The sequence below is a fragment of the Arctopsyche grandis genome, chromosome 7, assembly GCF_051622035.1.
Source record: "Arctopsyche grandis isolate Sample6627 chromosome 7, ASM5162203v2, whole genome shotgun sequence".
In the NCBI taxonomy this organism is placed as follows: Eukaryota; Metazoa; Arthropoda; class Insecta; order Trichoptera; family Hydropsychidae; genus Arctopsyche; species Arctopsyche grandis.
In genome coordinates this window covers 24,089,801-24,115,546 of record NC_135361.1, presented here as the reverse complement: position 1 = coordinate 24,115,546, position 25,746 = coordinate 24,089,801, and the positions used below count along the sequence as shown (strand labels likewise).

Here is a 25,746-nt window from a genome sequence, read left to right as displayed (position 1 = left end):
TCGGGAAAATGTTGCAGGCATAAAGGTAAAATATGAACGCCACACGTAAAACATGGCTGGATTTTGTTTCGAACGGTAAAATTTTATTTTCCCAAGTAAAAATTTGGCAGCTATGAATCTGGTAAATAAAAAAGGCTTGTTTTACACGAGCTCTCAGAAAATTTACTTATATTTTTCCATGCTGGAAGCGTAGGTCTGTGTCTCTAAAATTTTTTGCGGTCGTCCGTCTGCTAAACCTCTTACGAGATTTCGTGGATATTTTCATCATAAATACATACATACATAAAACATGGGAAAGTTGGCATCGACATAATATTATATTTTCGTGTCCCTTTTCCTGAAAAGTGTGACTGTGAAGAGCAATAATGATACACCTATGTACAAGTGACCCTATGCAGGTTCTAGGATGTTCATTAGATTAGATTCAGTATGATTTTTCGCAGAAAACTGTAAATATTATAATCAATTGTATTTTTAGAATATTCCTCTGTTTTTCAATATACATAAATGATGAGAAGATGCTTAACTTTATATTATATTTTTTATTCATCAGGTTCAAGTTATGATAAATTAAGATACGATTGATTTACTATATGATAAATAACACTTGCCTTACTGTGCTGAAAAAAATCCGTTAGCTACTGTTCTGGCTGCTAAGCATCCATCTAAAAATATGTGATTTTATTTAAAATAATACAAAATATGCGAGGTTAATTATTGTAATTAGCTATAAAATCATTTTATCAAGTATTAAACGTCGAAAAATATAAAATAAGTGGAAGAAATGAAAAAATTTACTGCTGAAGCAGAGCCGTCATTCCAAGGTGGATATCATTCTCAAATTGACCATTGAGCGCGGCACGTACTGAATTCTCCCTCCCTTGCACCTGTGAGGCACGTCCCCATGGACTTCCCTTGAAATAATGATTTCTGTTGATATTCATTTATTTTCTATTTCGTAATAACATAGTTCGAATCATAGAGGTTTTTATGAGTAATACATAAAATATGAAGACTCTACATTCGTTAAATTTGGAGAAATAAAATAAAATATAAGTCTTGGTCACTCACTTATCCATTACAGTGCAGCAAGTGTTAACCTCGTATGTTAAATTTTTTCAATTAAGAATGAAAACTGTTTTATCGATCTATATGGGTGACCCGACAAAGACACCCACGACATTCCCGCGCTGACAAACCCGCGTAGAACAATTCCGCGCAGAATAACCCCATCAAATTCGCGCTGACAATTCCATACAAAACAATACTACAAAATTAAATTTTAATAAATAAAACAGAGGTTATTTTTAGGATATAGGAGAAAAAACTTCTATTTAAAAAGAAATGAGATGCAGTGGTACGGAAGATCTTTAACATTATGCAAACGAATGCAACTATTTTATGGACTCGAAATATTGAAAAAAGCATTGGACGTACTAGGCTAAAATTAAAACTGTCATAATGCTTTATGACGGTCTTGCGAAAGTTTAATTTTTGCCTCTGTCAGAATTTACTTTATATTCCGTTCTTGATACCTTTGAAAAAAAAACGTATTTTCAATCATTTTCATTGCAATCAGAAGCTTCCACAAAACAAATATTATTTTATAATTTTGTGAAAAGTATGAAGTCTCCAATTATGCTCTTTATGGATGAAAAATATAATAGGTATATAGGAATTTACTCTTGTCCTGCATAGCTACATATATCAGCGCGTCGTTGTCGTGCGCGGCTTTGTCGTGGTGTATTCGTGGTGTAATCTTTATGGTGTATCACTTATCTCGCCTTTTTGACGGTCTATAGTTGTAACTATAGCATAAAAATATTATTTTTGGCTGAATTTATAAGTAGAAGTATATAACTATATGTTATTATAATAACATTTTAAACTTATAAGCATTTCAATTGTTGAATGTATGAATGTAATTGATCAAAAATCATACTCGATTCAGTTTTTGTTTTATTTTATACTATTTTATAAAGTGTTATTACTTACACAATTCAATATAGTACTATAGAATGTAAGATACAGATAAATAATGTAAAGTGAACCTTTACAAAAGGCTTTCGCGTGAAGATAATACATCAAACGGAGTACGCTGACGGGTCGTCCGTACTACGCTATTAAAATGCTCGTGCCTTTTGCTAGCCGACAACGAACTATACATTTATTATTAAAAGAAAAAATTCAATCCTTGCCAGTTTGTTCGAAAACATGTTTGAGCCAAAGCGGCGCTTGTTCAAGCATCACAAGCCTGTGAAAAGTTTTTCAATTTCCCCAGCCGAAGCGCATTACCGGGGGTGTGGAGCAAACACTTGTTGGATTATATTTTGTATCGCAATCTTTTATTCATAATTTTACGTGAAAACCCGTCTGGAAGATTTACCGTATGATATTCGTTTGGAATGTCACATTTTTTTCTGAGAAAGTGCTCCGGATTGTAAGAATATACACGTTCATTCATTCGTACGGGGAACTAGCACGTATGTACATATGTATGCATGCTTGCGGTGATAAATTTTACTGTATTTTGTTTGAATTTTATTTATTTATTTTCATGAGGCATCATTGACCAATTACTCTCCCCAAGGACAGTCTTATGCATATGTGTCTTTATTCGAAATAAAATCGTTCCGCCTGCTTTTGGTACGAATTTATCTCCAAATGAAAAATACGTGGAATTAAATCGAAAGCGGATCATTGTCGGGAAAGTGTTCTAAGCCGGTAAAAAATTCATACCCACACTGGACGCCCATTTTTTTATTGAATGGGAAAAGGTTTTTTCGACGTGAAACAATGGGGCTCAATCCGATGGAAAAATAGTATTTTCTATTCACGTAGAAATTCATATTGAAGGCATGAAAGTCAAAAGATACGCTTCATATTCATCGTGTGATTTTTACTTGATTTTATATTCAAAGTAACCTGATGATTTTTATATTTTTTCCTGTGTAAAAACATAAAGAATTAATTATATTGAATATATGGTAATGTTTATATTGCTCTAGTGTAATATTATAAACCAGTAAATATTTGGTAAAAAAAACAAACATGATAAAATATAGGCAGTTGAAAGTTTAAATTGATTATAACCAGAGCTAACAAATATTCGAATATATTCTCATATCGAATATTGAATAGTAAGCTTTAAATTATTTAGATGAAACGTTAGAAAGGTCATGACATAAATAAAATTTTAAGAATCCTAATCTGTTACGGGTTAATCCTAATATGTTAATAAATATCGGGTTGAGCGAGCTCGGTGCGGACGTGTGTTTGTGTGTTGTTCCCGATAAGTATGTAGAATTTTGTGTTAAATTGGAGCTAAAGAGGAGGTGCTGGGATGAGTATGTAGCTCTTCTGGCGCCTCGCAAGTTAGTACATATTCAGAATCATTACCTATGCTTGATTTCATATTTTTTAAATGGAATTTAAATTTATAATATTTTCATATTTACATAATTACCCACATAATTTCGATCACATTTCTTTTGATAATAATTTACTATTAACGTCGATTGATTTATTAATGATAGTATTGATAATATTTAACGTTGAATTATTTCATATTTAATATTGAGTGAATGGTTTGATATTTAATGTTGAATTATTTCATAATTGATTATTTAATGTTGAGTGTTGAATTATTTCATAATTGATTATTTAATATTGAGTGTTGAATTATTTAATATTTAGTTTTGATAATTTAATATTTGATATTGGATACTTGTACTCAACGTTAACGTTATTGTTTGGTACTAATTTCATAAATATTATGATTGTGAATAAACTGTCTATATATGTAAATATATCATAAATAGAAACACACGTCCGTCCGCACGGAGTAATTAATAAGCTCAGAGCAGAGCTCCATGCAACCGCTCAGGTCCCCAAGTTGCAAATAGGGGAACGACTCTTGCAGTCAACTGCCATGGCGACATGGTGGTCCTGGACAAGGAGCGCTGAGATAAGAGTGGTGATGAGTGAATCCGTGGTAAGTTTCACTCTATAAAATGTCACACAACACTATGACGGTCTCAGGTCAGCGGCAAGTAAGTGCCGCCGCTTAACAAAAGCACAACCCGGTTTTCAAAGGTACCGTATCATCTTTGACAGAGAAGGAAACTCTATAATAAATCCCTGGTAGTGGGCAGCAGCTCTTCCAGTATAAGATGTCAAAACATTTACTGCGCTGTAGAAGGAAGTGGGAATCCACTGCAGTATTCTCCCAAGATAACTATGATGTACAAAAATAAAAGTGTGAAGAAGTCTGACTCTCCGGCTGACACCCGGCGCCTTCGAGGTTCCAGGTCTCACGGTGTGAAATTGGCTACTGGCCACATGCATGTGACTCACCAGGCATCATGTGGAAAATATGCGACTGGAGAAACTTTACGGAACAAATCCAAAATAGGTACTTGGAACGTTAGAGGACTCCTGAATCCTGGGAAAACACTGGTTGTTGAGAAAGAGATGTACAGTCATGGGCTAGATATACTCGGAATCTCGGAAACGCACTGGAAGAACAACGGCCATTATAAAACTTCAAATGGAAATACGATATATTTTTCTGGTAACCAAGATTCGTCACATAGCGGTGTCGCGGTGATCTTAGCATCTAAATTAACCAGTGCACTAATTGGCTACAACCCCATAAGTGACAGACTTATACACTTAAAACTCAACACGCATCCGTATAAACTAAACATCCTTCAAATATATGCTCCTACTGCAGATGCCGAAGATATTAAAATAAATGCGTTCTATGCTTCACTACTCGATACATTGTCAAATATCTCAAACAAAGAAATGACCATCATTCTTGGTGATTTTAATGCCAAAGTCGGTAATAATAGCAACATTGATAACATAGTAGGTAAATATGGATTGGGTATTCAAAATGAGAGAGGAGAGAAACTTATAAGTTTCTGCATTGAAAATAAAATGTCCATTATGAATACTTGGTTTCAACATCATCCTAGGCGATTGTACACTTGGATATCTCCTGGGGATCGTCACCGCAACCAAATCGATTATGTATTAATAAATTCTAGATGGAAATCATCGATACATAACGTCAAAACATATCCAGGTGCAGATTGCGGATCGGACCATAACTTACTTGTTGCTAAATTTCGACTGAAATTGAAAATGATTAAAAGACATCAAAATAAAGCAATTAAACTCACCAATGATGATGTAATTAATTTTGGCAATGTAATCAGAGAAAAAGATGCAGAATTCCAAATAAATCCTAATGTAGATGTAGAAGAGTCTTGGAAAATTTTTAAAGATCTCATAATTCGGTATGCCAGAAAACATCAAACACCGCAAAATGAACATCGTAAGTCTTTTATCTCTGATTCAACTTGGGTTAAGATAAAATAACGTAAAAGACTTAAACAAACTGGCATAACATCGACAGAATATCTTGAAAGGTATGCAATATTACATAAAGATATTCAAAGGAGTTGTAGGCGGGATAAAGCTAAATATATAAATGACATATGTGAGGAGATAGAAAAACACGCATTAAAGAATCAGGCAAGGGATATTTTTCACAAAGTAAAAATCGTCACTCAAAAATTTTCTTTTATCTCTGATTCAACTTGGGTTAAGATAAAAGAACGTAAAAGACTTAAACAAACTGGCATAACATCGACAGAATATCTTGAAAGGTATGCAATATTACATAAAGATATTCAAAGGAGTTGTAGGCGGGATAAAGCTAAATATATAAATGACATATGTGAGGAGATAGAAAAACACGCATTAAAGAATCAGGCAAGGGATATTTTTCACAAAGTAAAAATCGTCACTCAAAAATTTTCACCCAAAACTTGGACAATAGATGATCAATTTGGAAACACGCTTACAGATATTGATGTGATACTCAACCGATGGAAAGAATACTGTTCGGAATTGTACAGTGGTAGTTCGTCGACCTCAATTGTTTCCCTAATTGATGATGTCAGGGAGCCTGACATCTTGACATCTGAAGTTGTAAATGCCATAAAGAAACTGAAATGTAAAAAGTCTCCTGGCAGCGATGGTATACAAGCTGAACTTCTGAAAGAGCTTGGTGAAACTGCGATAAAGGCGCTATGTAATATGTGCAACAAGATCTGGGTAAACGGAGTATGGCCGAAAGATTGGGTCAATTCAATATTCATTCCCTTACACAAGAAAGGATCTACAAAAAAATGCGAGAATTACAGGACCTTAGCCTTAATATCGCACTCTAGTAAAGTATTGCTGTATATAATTAAAGATCGTTTGAGCAGTTACCTTGGATGGCAAATACCGAACGAACAAGCAGGGTTTGTAAAAGGCAAAGGGACGAGGGAACAAATACTGAATATACGTCAACTCATTGAAAAATGTCGGGAGTTTCAAACTCCAGCCGTTCTTTGTTTTATAGACTATAAAAAAGCTTTTGACTTTGTGAACTGGGACTATCTGTGGAAAGTTCTACTGGACATGGGAGTCCCCATGCATCTTGTAAAGATAATACATAACTTGTATAATGATAACAATGCAGTAGTTCGAATCAATTCGCTAAACTCGACAAATTTTCGAGTACAACGTGGAGTAAGGCAAGGGTGTATATTATCTCCAGACCTATTTAATATATATGGAGAGTATATAATGCGTAGAGCACTGGATGGTTGGAAGGGTGGAGTGTCCATTGGTGGAAAAAAACTATCCAATCTTCGGTATGCGGATGACACAACGCTCATAGCTAATAATCATGAAGAAATGGCCGAACTGATCCGTCGTGTTGAGACAGAGAGTAATGTGCTTGGCCTCCAGATAAACCGCCCCAAAACAAAAATTATGATAATTGACCGTCACCAACAGCTGCAAAACAACAACTCAGCTTTAAACGGTATAGATGTGGTTGATAATTTTGTCTATCTGGGGTCACTCATATCTAACAACGGCGGCAGCGAATTGGAAATACGGCGCCGGATTACATTAGCAAAATCGGCAATGTCACAACTAACGAAGATTTGGAAGAATAGAGCCATTACAACTGCTGTCAAAATCCGTCTCGTGAAGAGTCTCGTTTTTTCTGTCTGCCTTTATGGTGTCGAGACGTGGACCATGAAGGCGGCGGATAGAAGGAGAATCGATGCCTTCGAGATGTGGTCCTGGAGACGGCTACTGCGCGTGCCTTGGACCGACAAACGCACGAATGTGTCTATTCTTGAAGAATTGAAAATCAAGGATAGATTGTCAACAATATGCCTGAAACGTATATTGCAGTTCTTCGGCCACATTGCACGAAGAGGTGAGGAGAGCCTGGAGCGGTTGGTTGTGGTTGGTAGCGTCGAAGGCAGAAGAGCCAGAGGCAGATCCCCCGCACGCTGGACTGACCAAGTATCTGCAGCGACGGGCGCTTCCACGGTAGCAAGTCTTCGCCTGGCCGAATTTAGAACTGAATGGAGGCAGCTGGTTGACCGCACATCATAGTCACGATCCTCAGTGATGAGGGAACCGACAGCAATATAATCTGTTACATCAAATATGTACTTAGTATCAAATGTGCTTTAGATTACAAATAAAAAAAAATGGATGTGACCAACCCACTACTTTATCTATGTAGTTAAAGCAATATAAGAAGGATAAAAAACAAAATTCGATAATTAAACATAAGCATTTTCGATACAAATTGAGCGCAAATATAGGGAAACTTACATAATACAAAAGTTCTACTTCTGGTCGTCGGATTTTGTTCAATTTTTTTTTGTTACTTAAAATCATTATATATATATATATATATATATATATATATATATATATATATATATATATATATATATATATATATATATATATTATACACATTAAATATCAAGAAGATAAATAGTTTTAAAGGTCAAAATAAAATAATGAAATATTGTTTTAAAAAAAATTAAACCGAATTACAAATTCTGACCAAAACCTTATCAAGTCTAAGTAAGTACATAAAGAACTAGTTTTTTACCATTTTCTTACATACTTACATACAAAATTCTCTTTCGAAATTATATATTAGATACAAACATAAATTCTCAGCTTGATACGTTCAGGGTTGTGGAAAAAAACATTTTTGACAGGAAAAAATCCCACTTCCTATTAATTAAATTTGATGTTTTTTTTTGTATTTTCATCACATACTATATCAGAATTATACTAATTTTTTTGTAAAGACCACACATATTTAAAGGATCGAAAAAAATAATGGAAGAAAAATGGAAAAATAGAACGTATAAAAAGTATTGGAATACTCAGATTTGGGACTCTTAATTACGACTTTCATTTTTACATACATATGTGTATCAAATATTAAAATTAAATGGCTTAGTTGGGAACGTGAAAGTGCACTTTTCCGGAAACTTTTAAAGTAGCAAAGGTGAGTGTGTGTTCAGAATAAGAGCCTTTTCCACGACGCTTTGAAGCTGTGAAAGATAAATGTCTATCATTTTGTCATTTTCCGATTCACTAAGAGAGAATAATCAATTGCGTGGGAAACTTTTCCCGTTACGATTTTCCTTTTAACCCTTTTTTCCGTTCACACCCAACGAATACAAATGGCGAGAATTGACTTTACGTAAAGTTCTCACGATTAATTGTACAGTGAGTTGAGATTAATTTGAAACGCTCGAAGAACTAAAATACTGACAAATTACTATTATACCCGTACAAGATTATGTGGTTGTGAAGAGAATATTCAACGATCATACTTTACACATACGAAACTTTAACTAATGAAATTCTGCTTACCTTAATTTACTCAAACTTCTATGAGCCTACAAATTTCATTAATATTTAATATATCTGTTCTGATAAAAAGCTGAACTTCGTAATGATAGTTTTAACTAAAACTGAAAAATGAATGAACACATATATTTTCGGAAATATATTTGTTTTATCCCTTATAAGATCGAGTATAATCTGCGACAATAAGGATGATGTCATTCCAAGAAGTCGACCTGAAAGAAATATTAATTTTCGGACCATCTTTCTGGAACATATGATACACGCGTCGAAACCTTCAATTATCTTCATTGTTATATATATATATATATATATATATATATATATATATATATATATATATATATATATATATATATATATATATGTATATTACACATTTCATTCAATAGTGAGCCAAGTACAATTTAAAAACAGAAGTCACGGAAGAGATTGAAAAATTTGCAGTAATAAATTCATTGTGTAAACTTTGACGATGAATATTTCATATCGTAACAACCTTAACGGGTTTCTTTTTTTGAGAATTATCAGGAGAATACCATCTGAAATTAAACTGAAGCATTGCCGTTGCTTTGAGTTGAATTTCGCTATTCAAACTTTGCGAAGAATTTGCGGATCAGCGAGCGTACGCATTTGGGCCCGTCACGAACTATTAAACGAGGATTTTTAATTAAGTTGATTCGGAGGAAGAGCATCAATGGTACCTCTCCAGAGTCCTGCTTTACGCCAGTTGATTTTCCCACAATTTTCCACGGGTCGATCGTTCGGAAGTTGCCAACTATGTATATTATATTACATTTCCCTTCGCGACCACCGAAGAATCCTCGTCGTCCTCTTATTTTAAATTAGTTCTCACCGCAAACGTTTCGAGTGCTTCCGCAGTCGGTTGAGTTTTTGTTTCGTTTTATTTCTGAGCACATTAAGGTCTTAGGAAAAATAATATATTAACACGGAATTAATGCGTGCACAGTGTATATTAATAATTCCGTTGTGGACTGTGCGCGTAATTCACACGAAGTTGCGAGTTAAGCTTGTAATGAACAAACGATGTAATCCCTTTGCGCAACTAAATTTGTCATACAGCATTTACTTTGCGTGTAAACGTACCAATAACATACGACTAATATTACCTGAATATTTGAACAATATTTCAATTTTTCATACATAAATATGTGTATGTGTGTGTGTATGTATTTGTAAGTACGCGATTTTCTTTCCTTTCGGCAATACGTTTAGTGGAAAATTTTCTGAGAAGAAAAGCTGTTATCTATTTAATAATAGCAGTTCCGAACGAGTGCGCTTTAAAAACCAAAGCTTTTCGGTGGATCGGAAAATTTTGATTTATTAGTTCTGCTGTTAGCGTTCGCCGATCTCTTTAATGCGAATTTATGACTCTGTTTTTGACGCGTCTCAAAAACATAAAAATGTTTTACAAAAACAAAAAAAAGCCGACGGTGAATACAAATTTAACTTTACATAATTGAATATATACGCGCATGTAAAATTAATTATTTGAAATATTATAAACTAGCTGTATTACCCGGCTTCGCTCAGTGTTTATAATATAAACCGCTTAAACATGACTAAGCTAATTTAATTAAAAAAAAAAAAAAAATTTAAAAATTTAAAAAAAAAATTTAAAAAAAAAATAAAAAAAAAATAAAAAAAAAATTTAAAAAAATCAAAAAAAAAAATTTTTTTTTTGCCTTCTAGGGCTTCGCCCTCGGCACCCCCCTGAGCCTTTGCCTTCTAGGGCTTCGCCCCTCCACGCCCCATGAGCAATTGCCGTTTAGGGCTTCGCCCCCATGATCAGTTGCCTTTTAGGGCTTCACCCCTCCGCGCCCCCATGATTCAAAGCCGTCTAGGGCTTCGCCCCCATGATCAGTTGCCGATAAGGGCTTCGCCCCTCCACGTCCCCATGATTAATTGCCGTCTAGGGCTTCGCCCCCATTATCAGTTGCCTTTTAGGGCTTCGCCCCTCCGCGCCCCCATTATTAAATGCCGTTTAGGGCTTCGCCCCCCTTAGCTAATGCCTTTTGGGGCTTCGCCCCTCCGCGCCCCCATGAATAAATGCCGTCTAGGGCTTCGCCCCCCTTAGTAAATGCCTATCAGGGCTTCGCCCCTCCGCGCCCCCATGATTAAATGCCATCTAGGGCTTCGCCCCCATGATCAGTTGCCGATAAGGGCTTCGCCCCTCCACGTCCCCATGATTAATTGCCGTCTAGGGCTTCGCCCCCATTATCAGTTGCCTTTTAGGGCTTCGCCCCTCCGCGCCCCCATGATTAAATGCCGTCTAGGGCTTCGCCCCCCTTAGTTAATGCCTTTTAGGGCTTCGCCCCTCCACGCCCCCATGATTGAATGCCGTCTAGGGCTTCGCCTCCGTGATCAGTTGCCGTCTAGGGCTTCGCCCCAATGATTAAATGCCGTCTAGGGCTTCGCCCCAATGATTAAATGCCATCTAGGGCTTCGCCCCCATGATCAGTTGCCGTTTAGGGCTTCGCCGAAGGGGGCTTCGCCCCATGAGGCTGCGCCCCCTTCGGAGCCCCATGGGGCTGCGCCCCATGAGGCTGCGCCCCCTTGCGCCCCCTTCGGGGCCCCATGCGGCTAAGCTCCATAAGGCGGCGCCCCATAAGGCGGCGCCCCATAAGGCAGCGCCCCATAAGACTGCGCCCCATAAGGCTACGCCCCATAAGACTACGCCCCATTAGGCTGCACCCCCTGCGCCCCCTTCGGGGCCCCATGGGGCTGTGCCCCATGAGGCTGCGCCCCCTTTGGGGCCCAATGAGGCTGCGCCCCCCTGCGACCCCTTCGGGGCCCCATGGGGCTACGCCCCATGAGGCTACGCCCCCTTCGGGGCACCATGGGGCTGCGCCCCATGAGACTGCGCCACCCTGCGCCCCCTTCGGGGCCCCACGGGGTTGCGCCCCTTGTGGCGCCCCTGGCGGGGCCCCATGATACTACTCGCCTTGCGCCCCCGCGGGGGTGAATCCATTGAATCGAAAAAAACAAATCGGCGCCCATGGATCGAAAAAAAAATAATCGAATCACGTGTTCGATGACGTCACCGATCTACGGACGACGACGACGACCAAGGATATTTACATACAAAGTCTCTTTCCAAATTATAGATTAGATTAAGATTAATTCTACACAGTGTCTTAAGAATATCAGGTTTCATTTTATTGTCGTTAAGTTTATGTGACCATATTTTCCAGGATTCATAACGGGACGCTCCGCAAAAAAATTATCACCCCCCCCCCCCCCGATATATATATAATTTCGAAAGATACTTTGTATTTATGTATGTTTCTTATTTATTATTCCTTCCGTAGACGTCCAATGAAATAAAAAAACAAATGAATATTCAAATAAATCTAATGAAATGTTTACTTTTAGATTGGCCATGTTTAAGAGGGTTAAAATACCGAGCGAAGCCGGGTAAAAACACTAGTATACATAATATTAAAAAAAATGTGTTGTACATACTTTCAAAAATTTTATAATTTATCTCTCAAATACCCAATTAGATTGTCAAAGAAATTATAGTGCTTTTTTCAGAATGAACAAGTCTTATAATGTACAAGGAAAAACGAAACAAGATTATATATTGTTTGATATTTATGCAACATAGACTGATTTTTTTTCTGAAACGTAAAATTAACAAGAAAAAAGTACAAATTTTTTAAAAAGATATTTTCGTTTTCTTTTAATTGTGAAAATTATTCTTTTTTTAAGTAGTATAATTTTTTTTCAGACATGTATGTAAAATGAATAATTTAACAAAATATTTCAATATTACATTAAAATAAATATATTGTATCTAAATGTACGTATATTTACATAATAATATTTATTTTTGGGAAACAAATTGATTTGTAAAAACAAGGAAAATACGGAAACAAGGAAAAAACAATATCGAAAACATTTAAAAATTTCTCTATGCACCAGTGGACGGACAAAACGGGACAAATCAACCAATCTTTCCAAAATGAGACAGTTCCTTCCAAAACGAGACGAGTGGTCACCCTATTTATTGGCGTTTCATTTTATAAGGCTTTCTATATGTTTTTTTACAAAACTCTCTACCTTTACTGCGGTTTCCCTAACACGCGTTTCAAATATTATATGATCAAACCTTTCAAGTTTGTTTTTCGTGTCTTGGTTAAAGAAACTTGCAAATTATATTAGAAAATTTTCAAAATATTATGCCTTAACATAATGGAAACCTTAATTCAACAGTAGTTACATATATTTATCTATCAATAATTATTTTTTAAAGAAATATAATATCATGATTAATTTTATCGCAAATTTTCCACAATGTATTGTCACGTAGAGATTTGGTGATTAGTGCTCGTCGACCACTGATCTCCTGATCTCGCGCTCGCGCAAAAAGACCTCGATGTATGAATGTATAACAACCAATAAGGTCTCGCAACCCATCGACCAATGATATCTCTGTGCCGAGAGTACACGCTGTGTATAAATATTCGGTGGATCTGTTCCGTGCATTCATTCGGAGCTGTATCGTCGTCAGATCAACAATAAACTATCTCTACCACTACTCGCTGCGACTTTCGCTCCGATCTCAGAAACCCCTCCTCACATCCACGCTATAGTATTGTAGCATCAAATGTGGAATTGAAATTTCAAAATATATGAACCATAAATGAAAACTTACAAAATATATTGAATAAATGAATTGATTTAATGAATGAATGAATTGGTTTGACTTTGATTGGAGTATTTATGTGGTGCTGCTGGTCTGACGTGGATATTTGCGTTCCAAGTCAACCATTTTTATCAGATTTTGTCAATTCATCTGATTTTCATTTTTGAAACGGTTCCTCACCAAATTGGCCATAGCGTCACCACTATTGAATATAATTTTAAATATATAATGTATAAATTTATATATAGTACATATGTACCAGTTTGCCCATAGGTGTTGCTTTGGGGTAACCTGTAATTTAATTATGGTAAGTATAAATAAATAAATTGAACAATAATTAACCCTTTGAATGCTGACCAACGCCGATTGTTGTTTTTCCAACAAGTCTATAAGTCTGAAATACGCCGATAGGAGTTGTATTTTGAGCATGTAGAAAGTAAACAAGAATACTACCCGCTAAGCCTTTCCAGGTAGCATTGAAAAAAAACGAATTAAACATGGGTCGTGTAATCCGTGTCATTCATTTGTCAACGTTTATAAAGACTGGTTTACACCGGAGTTTCTGAAATTATAACCATAGCTGCTGAGTATTTCAGATTGTGGCTTGGCATTTAGATTGTGAGCATTACATTTTAACAACAATGAAGAAGATGGAACTAGTTTTGGAAAAATACATTCGTTAATTGACTTCTTTTGTTTATTTTATACTGTTGCAAGATACATTAGAGAGTCTAAACATACCTTTACAAAACTGGAAATCCTCGGCGGTAGTTGTCTAGGGTTTGTTTGGATTAGCTACTTATACCTGCTTTCTATTGGATTTCTCAATAATTCTAGTTTGGAAATTTTGGGAAAAAAGGTTAAAAAATAAAAAATTTATTGGATAATTTATCGCAATGATAAACTATGTAGTAGGTAACAGGTTTTCCAAGGGTTCATATTATCACTTATCAATATATCATTCCTTTTAGATTGATTTCGGTCAATTAAAAATCTTTTTTTTATTATGAAATTTCAGAAAACTATGGACAATCTGGCATACAAGCATTTAGGGAATTGGCAGAACGAGCCAACGTTTGCATCGCCAAAGAAGACTCCGTTTTGAGCAACGCCGCAGAAGAAGACTTTGATGAAGTAGTCAAGAACCTAAGAACCGACAAAAATGCAAAAGTCGTGGTATGCTTCTGCGAAGGTATGACTATTCGAGGACTCCTCAAAGCCGAGAGACGACTGAACGTCACCGACAAGCTGCTCATCATCGGAAGGTACTATAAATTAGTCTTATCATGAAAAAGTATTGATAGATTCCACTCATAAAAGCCCACCCCCACTCAATCATGTATTGTAATCGCTACTTTTGCGCCCCCATTTAGAGGAGTGGGGGTAGAACTTTATAAATGGAACGATGTCTACTGTGTATGTGTATTTTTTTCACGGTTGTATATTATATTCGTTTGAATCTCATTTCGAATTCACATCACGGTGGAGCAAAATCTTTTAACAATTCGCACGTCGGACACGTTTTGACTTTTCCATAACCACAGAGCACAATGGCCAATCAAAGTAAACTAATTACCAAACCAGCCACCGGGCGTTCATTGGCGGCTTTGTTTACACGCAATTTAGTGGTAATTTACCGACCTGGACGAAAATACCGACCGCACCAGACGGACCGGAGGGCAATCAATCATTTTCGATTAACCGGATCATTCAATGCAAAATCAACACGACTTTTCAGTGGATTTTCGTTTAATATTTGTGCTGTGGTTTGAAAGAGCGGTCGCTAGAAATCGATCGCAAGACCTTAAATTTACTACTCAAGGTGACTAGACCTGTTGACTGGGTAAGCAGTTTTTAACGCTCGATTGATTGATTCATTTTCCTTTTTTTCTACGAAATTTCATTTTTTTATTTTATTTTCAAATTATGTTATAACTACTTAAAAGTATCGGTATCCCTATATATCAGCATAGCCAGAAAATTTGAATCTCATGTCCAAGCTCGTGTTATGGTTGCAATTATCTCTATGTAAATTATTATATTGAACCCTATGTACACTCTTATATTGTACACATGTATATGTATATGTACATATGTACTTTGTCTCGACAAAACCGCGCGTCACAGAGTCACCGGGAAAAAATCGCTTGGACGAAACCACGCAGCGACAAAATCGCGCACGCATAAATAAACAAAAAAAATAAGCAAGAAAATAAATACAAAGCAAGTAATATGAATATTAAAAACAGGTCTAATGTATAAGAAACATCCGTTACAAAACAGTAATGATAAAATAAGAATCGTTTATTTATTTTGAAAGTGGACTTTTGAATTTGTGCTTATCCTTTGATATTATTTTAAATTGAGGACATACAATTATATTTTATTCAAGTTTCAAGGTTCAATAAAGTGTGAATAAATTCAAAAGTACACTTTGAAAATTAATAAACGATTCTTATTTTATCATTACTGTGTTCTATTGAATTTTTCTGTTACATTAGACCTTTTTTAATATTTATATTACTTGTTTTTATATTTATTTTCTTGTTTTTATTTGCGTTGCGCGATTTTGTCACCGCATTATTTTGGTTTGCGCGATTTTGTCCCGCGCGGTTTTTATATGTAATTGGAAGTATGCATGTTTGTTTCCAGTATAAATTAGAAAATAATCTTTTGTCAAGTTATTTCGTTGAGTACTTAATAAAAAGATTAGATTACATACATCTTAGGTACACCAATAAATATTGGAGATTAATTTTATATGAAGAGGCTACTATTTTTTGGAGATTTATTTTGAAATACTGATGTAGTAAAAGCGGCATAACCAATTAACCCAAGGATTTATCAATTATAATAATAAAAATATATAAAAAAATAAGATAGAAACAATACGCAAATCAAAAGAAATACAAAATCTAAAATTAGAGGGAAAAAAATTAAAATAAAATATAAGAAAAAAAACGAACAACAGGAATTCATTAATATTTAGGCAATCGTCAAGTTTATTTTTAAAGAGGTTTAAGTTGCTCGAAGTTATTAATTAATTTAATAGACTATTCTAAATTTTAACCACTATATTTCAAAAAGAAGGATTTTTTTTTTTTTTTTGTAATATAAGTTTTTGGAGTATGACCTCTCAAATAAGTGTTTTTGTTAAACGTCAGAAGGTTTATCATGAAAAATTATTTAGATATATTTAATTTCATTCCGTTAATCATCGAAAATTTATTTTATTATTTTCACATTGATTTCCTTTGATTTGCTTTCTTAAATTTAGATTTTTTTTATTTTTGAATTTAAATAGAACAAGTATAGTACATATATTATGAGTATGAAATGAGAAATATAAATACGTATGTATGTATGTACTTGGCACCTAAAAAAACGATCCGCAGGTTAGAATTAGTAATATTATATAAATAGCTCTATAAGTTATATATTAGGAAAATAATTATCTAAATAAAATGAACTCCACAAAAATGAGATATAAAAATATACCAACAAAATATTATATTCAAAATAAAAATGGCCAACAAAATTAATAATCGACGCAAAATCACATAATCGAAAGTCCTTTACAGCGTCGAAACTTCCATAACTCAAAATAACCAATCAAAAAGTTTCAGAAACACTAATCTTTCAATGCAGATGTACACAGAGATAAATTGAGTCGCCTCTCTCTTATCAATCATATCGAAAACTGTCACCTTTCATGTCGGAAATTAAAACGAAACTTCACTGCCTCCGCTTCGTTACGACACGACCACACTTGCGTACTTTCGAACCTACATATGTATGTAATTTATAATACACGTAATTTGTAGGCGTTAGCCCTAATTAGCCCAGTGCGTACTCACGCTCAGTTGCACCGACCACTTGTCCACAAAAGCGATAAGCCCTGTGGTGGTAATGAGGGCCCCCTGCTTCTGAAGGGGTTGCATACATACATACATACATACGTACGTATGTATGCATGTATGTATGCGAAGTAGTGGAACGTTGCGAATCGACCCTTCTCAAATCGAGAGGGGAAGAGTACCGGAGTCTGACGTAACATACGTCAATCCACGGAGAAACGAGCCCTTAAATCTTCACTGACCTCGCTTGATCGACGTGCAAACATACGAGGCTCTTTTAACTGCCCCGCGAAATGACCGACCCGAGATCCAACCTGACCGTTTGGCCAGAGGAGCACTTAAACACTCGTGGGACCTTCTTGAATAAAACATATAAAAATGGTTGCATTAGTCCCTAAGCTGGGTCCGTTCAGACTGGGCATGTCCATTTTGAGCTAATTTTGGCAACTCTTTCAAAGTTGTTTCGTTGTTAGACAAAAGTCAGTTTCGTTGTTAGACGATTGACATTGGTCTACCTATAAGTACCCACATACATACAGTTCTACACCCATAATATGTTCTACACCCATAATACACCCATAATATGTTGGCATAACTTTCAGATTGACAGACTGATTTTGAGGAAATAATAGACATCCTCAATAAATTTCCAGTGACCTAAACTCACCCTTCAAGCCAGTGTAATCGTTCAGAGAGGACTGCGTTCATACATATTTGATTTATAGTGGTTGAGTTTTATCTGAAGTGTGCTTTTCACAGTGAAGTCATATATTTTTATTTTTTATTTTATTCAATCAATCTATGCATGTATATGTTCATATATACTCGTCATTACTAGTGTACTATACAGATCAAGAAACACGAATTATATACATAATTCGAAATTATACATGACATCTATGGTCAAACAAAGTGCATTGCATCGTATACAATACAATCAACAAATATTTATTCAACAGTACGAATTTTTATACAATAATCATCCACAGAGACATCTATGGAGAGAAACCCGGCGAACCTTGAAACATAACGTAATAACTCAAGATTTTGCGAGCGAAATGGGGAGGGAAAGCCAATTTTGCAGGAATCGTTTCAGAAAAATTGGCAAACTCTGATAGGAACTGACTTGGTCACAAACCAAGGTCTGGCCAGCATCAACCAGTGTGACTCGAACTCGTAACCACACTGCCCATAGCAAGATATGCTAACCACCAGTCCATGTTGCTGGTTATATAAGCCATTATATTTTAAAGTGGCGGAAGTCCAATTTTTAGTTTCAAAAACACTATTTCTGTATTACTTCACAAACTGTTATCACTACTTTTAATTCGATATGTCCAGAATCTCGGAAAAGCAGAATAAACGTACATATGTATAACAGGCCACCAGTATTTTTAAATGTTGTTAAACGCAAAACATTATATTTAATGTTTTTTCGAGATATTTCTCGAAATGAAGAAAAGTTGACTTACACCACTTATAAAATATAACGGTTCATAGTATATACATACATATGTATATGTATACATTTCTAATAATCACCTTTGGTATCCAACAATGATCTAAAAGTATTTTAGTCTTAAATAGTAATTATTATTTTTTATTCAATTTTATTTTTATTCCAGATCTAAATCCTTCCTACCTACTATGTCACCACTATTTTAAATATGATAAATGTACAATAAAATTGATGTACAATTCATAGATGTCTAGTTAATTTGCGAGTCTTTCAGTGTCTCGTAATTCAACGACAAGTAATAAAAATGCTGCATTGTAATTGTAATTTGTAATTGACCAGGAAGGCGCATTGGGGTTTACCTGTAAGGCTTTCCTGGTATATATGTAAAAAAAAAATAAAAAAAAATAAAAATGTAAATTCAATCAATTTCTTAAAATAATAATTTTACATTTCAAGCTATAGATCACTGGTATAGAGATATAAATTATATTTTAATAGTTACATTGCATACGTATGATAATGCACTTGTAAGTAAATTTTAGTCAATCAATCGTAAAACGAGACTAACTTGGTAACTAGAGTATATGCGGAGGCTAATCCAATTTATTTTTGACTCAACTTCAACTTTTAATTTATCTTTGACATATCTACTTTTTACATACCTCCTTTGCATTTCACATGGCTTTCGTGTTAGTGGTCATCTTTTATATCTCTTATCTCTCGATCGTTTTCTAAGTCTATAGTATTAAACTTGTACTTTTGAATTTCCTGCACTCTTTTTATCTTCAGTTCCCGATATAAATTTTTATACTTCCTTTTATGCAAAACAGCACCCTGATTTGAAACATTTTAGCACATTGTGATATGGCGACAGATTTAACACACTTTCGACCGGCCTTGTCTCCGCGCATTACTAATTAATTATTAATATTCGCCGGCATAGGAAAACTTGCAACGTCAACAACGCCAGCCGGAAAATTGATTATTGCGAACGCCGTCGCATTTTCTTCTCGGCGCTTTTCAACGAGCGAATTATCTCGTTAACTGAATTAGCATTTAGAACGAATCCATACAATTATGACAAAATCGAATGCTAATCGTCCGTAGCATTCGATTCCTTAAAACACTTCAATAACGATCTCAAAAGAAAAAAACAACGCCATCATTCGGTCTACTGTTGTAACAAAATGCGCAGTAAAATATGAAAATTTTAATGGACTACCGACTTCATTTTCATATTTGAAAGTGGTAGAAGTCCAATTTTCAGTTCCAAAAACACTATTTCCGTTTGACTTAATTCACAAATTGCTATTACTACTTTTAATTCAGCATTTCCAGAATCTCGGAAAAGCAAAAGAAACGTATTACAGACCACCAGTATTTTTAAATATTGTAAAATGCAAAACATTATATTGTAACGTGGGAATATGAGAGAGAGTTTCCACTGTCTAAGTGCATTCGCGGGTGAACATTAGAGACCCCGGATTAGGCTAACGGGTCTCAGTAAGTTCCCGAACAAAGAATACGCTGGAGTTCTCATAGACCTGGGCGAATGCGTGCGTAAACAAGAGACTCATCAGAGTAGACATGTATGTGCCTAGATAATAGATACATTAATGGATCGGGGAAGTTGTGCTGTGCAACTTGTCCTTTATAAGGAGGTACAAACGGTAGATCAGATTATTCTGGAGTGAGCGGTGGATCCTCTTGAATCGTTGAATAAATGCTGTGAAGCGACTTTGGCATTTTATTTGGATCCTGAATCCACCCCTACGCAACAATATTTAATGTTTGCGAGATTTTCTCGTAATGAAGAAAAGTGTACTAACGCCAATTTGCAATAGAAAAATTTATTCAAAGCTGAATATAATAATATTATACCTATTTTAAGTTACAAATCTATTATATAATACTTCAAGACTGAAACTACAATCTTATGTACATATGTATACAAATCTATTATATAATACTTCAAGACTGAAACTACAATCTTATGTACATATGTATACAAAAGTTTCATATTATAACTTTGCATTTGACTAATTTAACTTTGCACTTCCCGTGAATACAACGTTCACTAAGATTAGTCATAATGAAATTTTAAGTATTGTTTGACGTAGATACATATGTACGTACATAATTTCTCATCTGAATGTGCGATATCATTACACCTAAACGTATATATGATTTACGAAAAGAGCGGGTAAGTCTCGTTTATTAACAGCATAAATTCAGAAAATTATTAAAATTTACGAACGCATCGCTTTATATTAATAAAATCCATCCTCCTTACCCGCCCCTGTTGGGAATTTACAACAAAGCGCAAACCTTTCCAAACTTTTGATCCTCAAGCTCTGCTGGCATAGGGGAATTGGTAATGAACCCAGAGTGCGAAGACAGAACGCACAACCTTAACATTTGAATTGTAGCACCGATTTATCAAAACCTGTCCTTTTAACCCCTAACGTACTTGATGTAAATTTATTTTATTTTTTTTTTATATCAGTGACGGTTGGGCGGATCGCAGTGACGTCGTCGAGGGTTATCAACGAGAAGCTCAAGGCAGCATCAGTATCAGGATCCATTCTCCGAACGTGAAGAATTTCGATGACTACTACTTCGGTTTGAAACCATCGACCAATGATCGAAATCCGTGGTTCAACGAATTCTGGCAGTCAAAGTTTTCGTGCAAGATGCCAGATGTGAACGATGAAAGCAGTGGAATTAAATCAGATATTTACAACCAGAGTTGTACAGGTGAGAAACAGTCGTTTAATTTATTAAAAATAGTGTATAAAAATATATTAGATGATAACATAAGTTATTGCCTATTTACTTTTAAAATAATCGGGCATGAACTTATATTGTCCAATATATGTTATGTATATTATGTACATAAGTGCATATGTTACAGTAGAATTGTATTTTCAGTTGTAATTAGGTATTAGTATACTGAAAGTACCGATACCGGTAATGTCGGTATTTGACCGAAAATAAGCCTTTGATAATACTGGTATAAAAAAAGAAATATCGATAATATACCCATTTTATTTGTCGAAAACGATATCCCAAAGCAAAAAATACTAAAACGACCATGCATACCTTTATTGAGCGATTTATTATTTTATAAATTGTTTCTAATCTCTCTTTATTTTATCACGCCACACGTCTGTATAATAGTTTTAATCTTTACTATTTTCCTTAACATTTTTTTCCTTACAATATGTCTCAAGTTCGCAAACCTTTCCAATTTTAATTTAAATAAGAAAATATTTAATATATAGAGCTGATTTTTTTTAATTACGTACATACATACATTGAAATATAAATTGTCTTTCAACTACAACTAATTCCCCAGATGATGGTTTACTCTTCGTTTACATTTCCAGTGAGAGACGATTGGGTATCTGATAAGCTTAAGTTGAAGTTGCAAAAACAAAAATCAAAAAACCAAACAAAAAAATAATAATTTCTACGAAACATTATGATAAGAATTTCAGTAACCGATACTAAGTTTCAGTTCGATAAGACTAACGGGAATGGCATGCGTTATTGTGGCATTGCAACGCATGCCGGGTTCAGCTAGTACCATATATAATATTAATATATAGGTACATATGTATGAATAATGAATCTTTTTTTATTTAAAAATCATTTTTCTTAGATACAAATAGTGAAATCAATAAAAAATAAGAATTTCAGTCACCGATACTAAGTTTCAGTTCGATAGGACTAACGGTGTTCAAAAAATCCCCCAAATACACAGACACACACATTTTTTCTAGATCATAAAATCGTGATCAGTAATCGATTCCGAGTTCGAATCAGTCAAAATCTCGAGTTCTAATTTTCGTATGATCACAAAACTTCATCTATTGTTACTACGTAGATAGATAAAGTAAATATATGAATTTATATACGAGTACATACGTACATGTATTATGCGTACATATACATATTATGTTTTAAATTTCCCTGCCAGTGATTACTGATATCGGAAATTTCGATAAATTGTATTAATTATAATATTAAAGTGCACATGATTCCTTTTTTGCGCGATGAATATGTTCTAGGCTGAAAAAATCAGACACAAAATAAAATACGTAATAAATTCACATCATTTTCGATTTCATTCAAAATACAATATTCAATCAGCATTGCTATCTGACAATAAACGCAACCGTTTATAAATCTGGCGTGAAATTTCTTTCGACGTCAGAAATATTCTTGAATAAATCTTCTATCGTGAATAAAATTAACATCTGGTAATTGTGTATATAATTTATTTTAACAGTATTAAAACAAAACAACTTGTGTTGAAAAAATTGATATATTTATATAAAAACCGTATCATGTATGTACATACATACATACATATGTACATCAAAACCATACAAAAAGATAATCAGATACATTACAAATTTTATTATATAATAATACCTACATATGTATGTACATACATATTCAACTTCCTTTAGAACTAATAAATGGATTCCTTCAAAATACTGTTCTGTAAACTGTGACACGTGCTCCTGATATTGAACACCTGACTTGGAACGGGTGACGTCAGCGTCAAATGTGCTGCATGGAAGCGTACACAAATACACACACCCACGAAGACACACACACATTCATTCATCATTTCGAACAGTTGAACGGGTTGTATCGGCGAGCGTGTAATGCGCGCACTCAAAATTTTACTATTAATACGTGAATTACGTCACATTATATTTATATATTTAACATATAACTAGATCGTTTCCTATCAGAGTTTGCCAATTTTCATAGAAACGGTTCCTGTAAATTTGGCATCTCCTTTCAAATCTCTCTTGCAAATCTCGCCGATTTGTATAATAAAATGCTACAAAAATTTCTCCACAGATTTCACTTCGGATGATGTTTGTATGAATTCGCATTGTATAAATGCTTGTATTGATTGTATCTGCATTAGTATACTCGTCGCTTTGGAGCGGCGTGTAAATGCCAGTGTATGTACATATATATAATATTTGATTGAAATGATAAATAAATTAATAAAATCACTAAAAAAAATCAGTACCTATTCTGAAAGAATATATGAAAACCCACATATATCGCATTGAATACTCAAATGCAATACTTTTCGGTGAAAGATGTTACCCACCTATAGGTATCTTTACAATCCCATACAGTTCTTACAAAACTTTTGAACTCTGCCCTCACCATCGACAAAAGCTGTACGCAGATTCGAAGAAGGGCGACCGGAACAGAAAGGGCATATAATATACGAAGAGTTGCCGTCTTGTAAATAGCGCATTATCGCATTTATCGCGTTTCAGCTGAAAGCGTTCACGACCTTTCAGCCCTCGCACACATCTGAGCATTCTTTATTCCAGGATGCCCGCATTGTCCCTGATTCCTGTCCTTCAACCATTGTGGTGCTTCTTCAGCCCGTTTCAGCCGATTGTGGAGCCGCATGATTTATGGCGTTTCGCTTTTGAGGCTTTCCGCGGAGGAAATCGCGAATTAATTGTGCACGCGCGAGCTTCCATTAATGCGCAAAATAAACGCGCGAGAAGAACCTCTCGCAAAAACCACAATAACCATTATATCATATATATATATATATATATATATATATATATATATATATATATATATATATATATATATATATATATATATATATCAGATTATATTATATGTATGTATATGCGTCTCGGTTAATGTATAAAGACGCATACACTTGGAAAGTTTCGGTGCCGTTCGAAAGTCTCGTAAAACGGCGACACCGAAAGTCCACGTAAATGCCGCGCGTGAATATTTTACGAAGAATGTCGTTTTGTGGGCAATAATGGCGGGAAACTCTTTGGAAAATCCGCTTTTCAAAAATCGTTAATAAGTTAAAAGGAGCGGACGTTAAAAGCGTGCCCGCAATAAAGGTGAGTGTTTGCTCCCTTACTAACGCGGTGGCTTCTGTCGGATTCTAACGGACTGTTTTGAAATTGAAAACAATTTCTACGTACATATAAAATCGCAAATTGTACGTACATATGCCATAATGGAATATTCTAAATAGTTTGCTCGTGCGATTGTATACGATTTGCGTGTGGAATATGTACATTCCGCAGGTCGGACAAAAGTTTCAACTTTAAAAATTTTCTATTATATTATGTATATTCAAAATGGTTTGTTTGTTCTATTATATAATGTATATTCAAAATGGTTTGTTTGTTCTATTATATAATGTATATTCAAAATGCTCTATTATATTACGTATATTCATATTCAAAATGGCGTTGGATTTTATAAAATTTAAAGAGCTGTGATTTTTGCACGGATTTCAAAATATACTTATTACAACTTCGGTTTACGAATTCTGACCAAAACCTTATCAACCCTAAGATAGTACGTAAAGAATACAAATATATATGTAAATTCTTAGCTTGATACGTTCAGGGGAGTGGACAGAATCCCAACTTTTTGGACCTTTTTAAGAGAAAAAAATCCCACTTCCGGCTTATTATATTTAGTGTTTTTTTTTATTTTCATCACATTGATCCAATAATTATACTTGAATTTTTTCGTGAAGAGCACATATGTTTAAGGGGTCGAAAAAAATAGTGGAATAAAAATCTAACAAGAGTAAACTGCCACTTCCGGTTGATGGATGCTTACTAAATTTTAGACATAGCTTTGTATTAAGCCTAAACTTTTAGATATGCAATTTCAGTTCAATAAACTAAAAGGTTTCTGAGAAAAACATAAAAATCCTCGATTCTCCAGAGTAAAAGTACTACTTCCGGTTTAGGAAAAAATATTTAAAAAATATTGGGGTATAAAATTTACAACTCCTATTACATGTAAAAAATTTTCAATCCGATTTGATTAGCCGTTTGGGAGATAATTTAATCCAAAAACTTATAAAAACATGAATGTTTTTATAAGTTTTTTATAAGAAACATGTATAACGGGAGTTACTACTTCCAATCAACATAATTACGTCAAGCATTTTA

General features: G+C 34.7%; 1 protein-coding gene across 2 annotated transcripts in view; it reads left to right on the top strand.

Annotated features, from left to right (window-relative positions):
* The window catches only part of LOC143914870 (metabotropic glutamate receptor 5-like), a 171,936-nt gene that overhangs the window by 137,245 nt on the left and 8,945 nt on the right, over nucleotides 1-25,746 (top strand). The window contains exons 5-6 of one of the 2 annotated variants that reach the window (XM_077435251.1): nucleotides 14,454-14,700; nucleotides 21,258-21,508. In XM_077435251.1, the coding sequence (XP_077291377.1) occupies nucleotides 14,454-14,700; nucleotides 21,258-21,508 (498 nt within the window). Of the gene's footprint in view, nucleotides 1-14,453; nucleotides 14,701-21,257; nucleotides 21,516-25,746 lie in introns of both variants that reach the window. The other variant, XM_077435250.1, reaches the window with a different exon arrangement.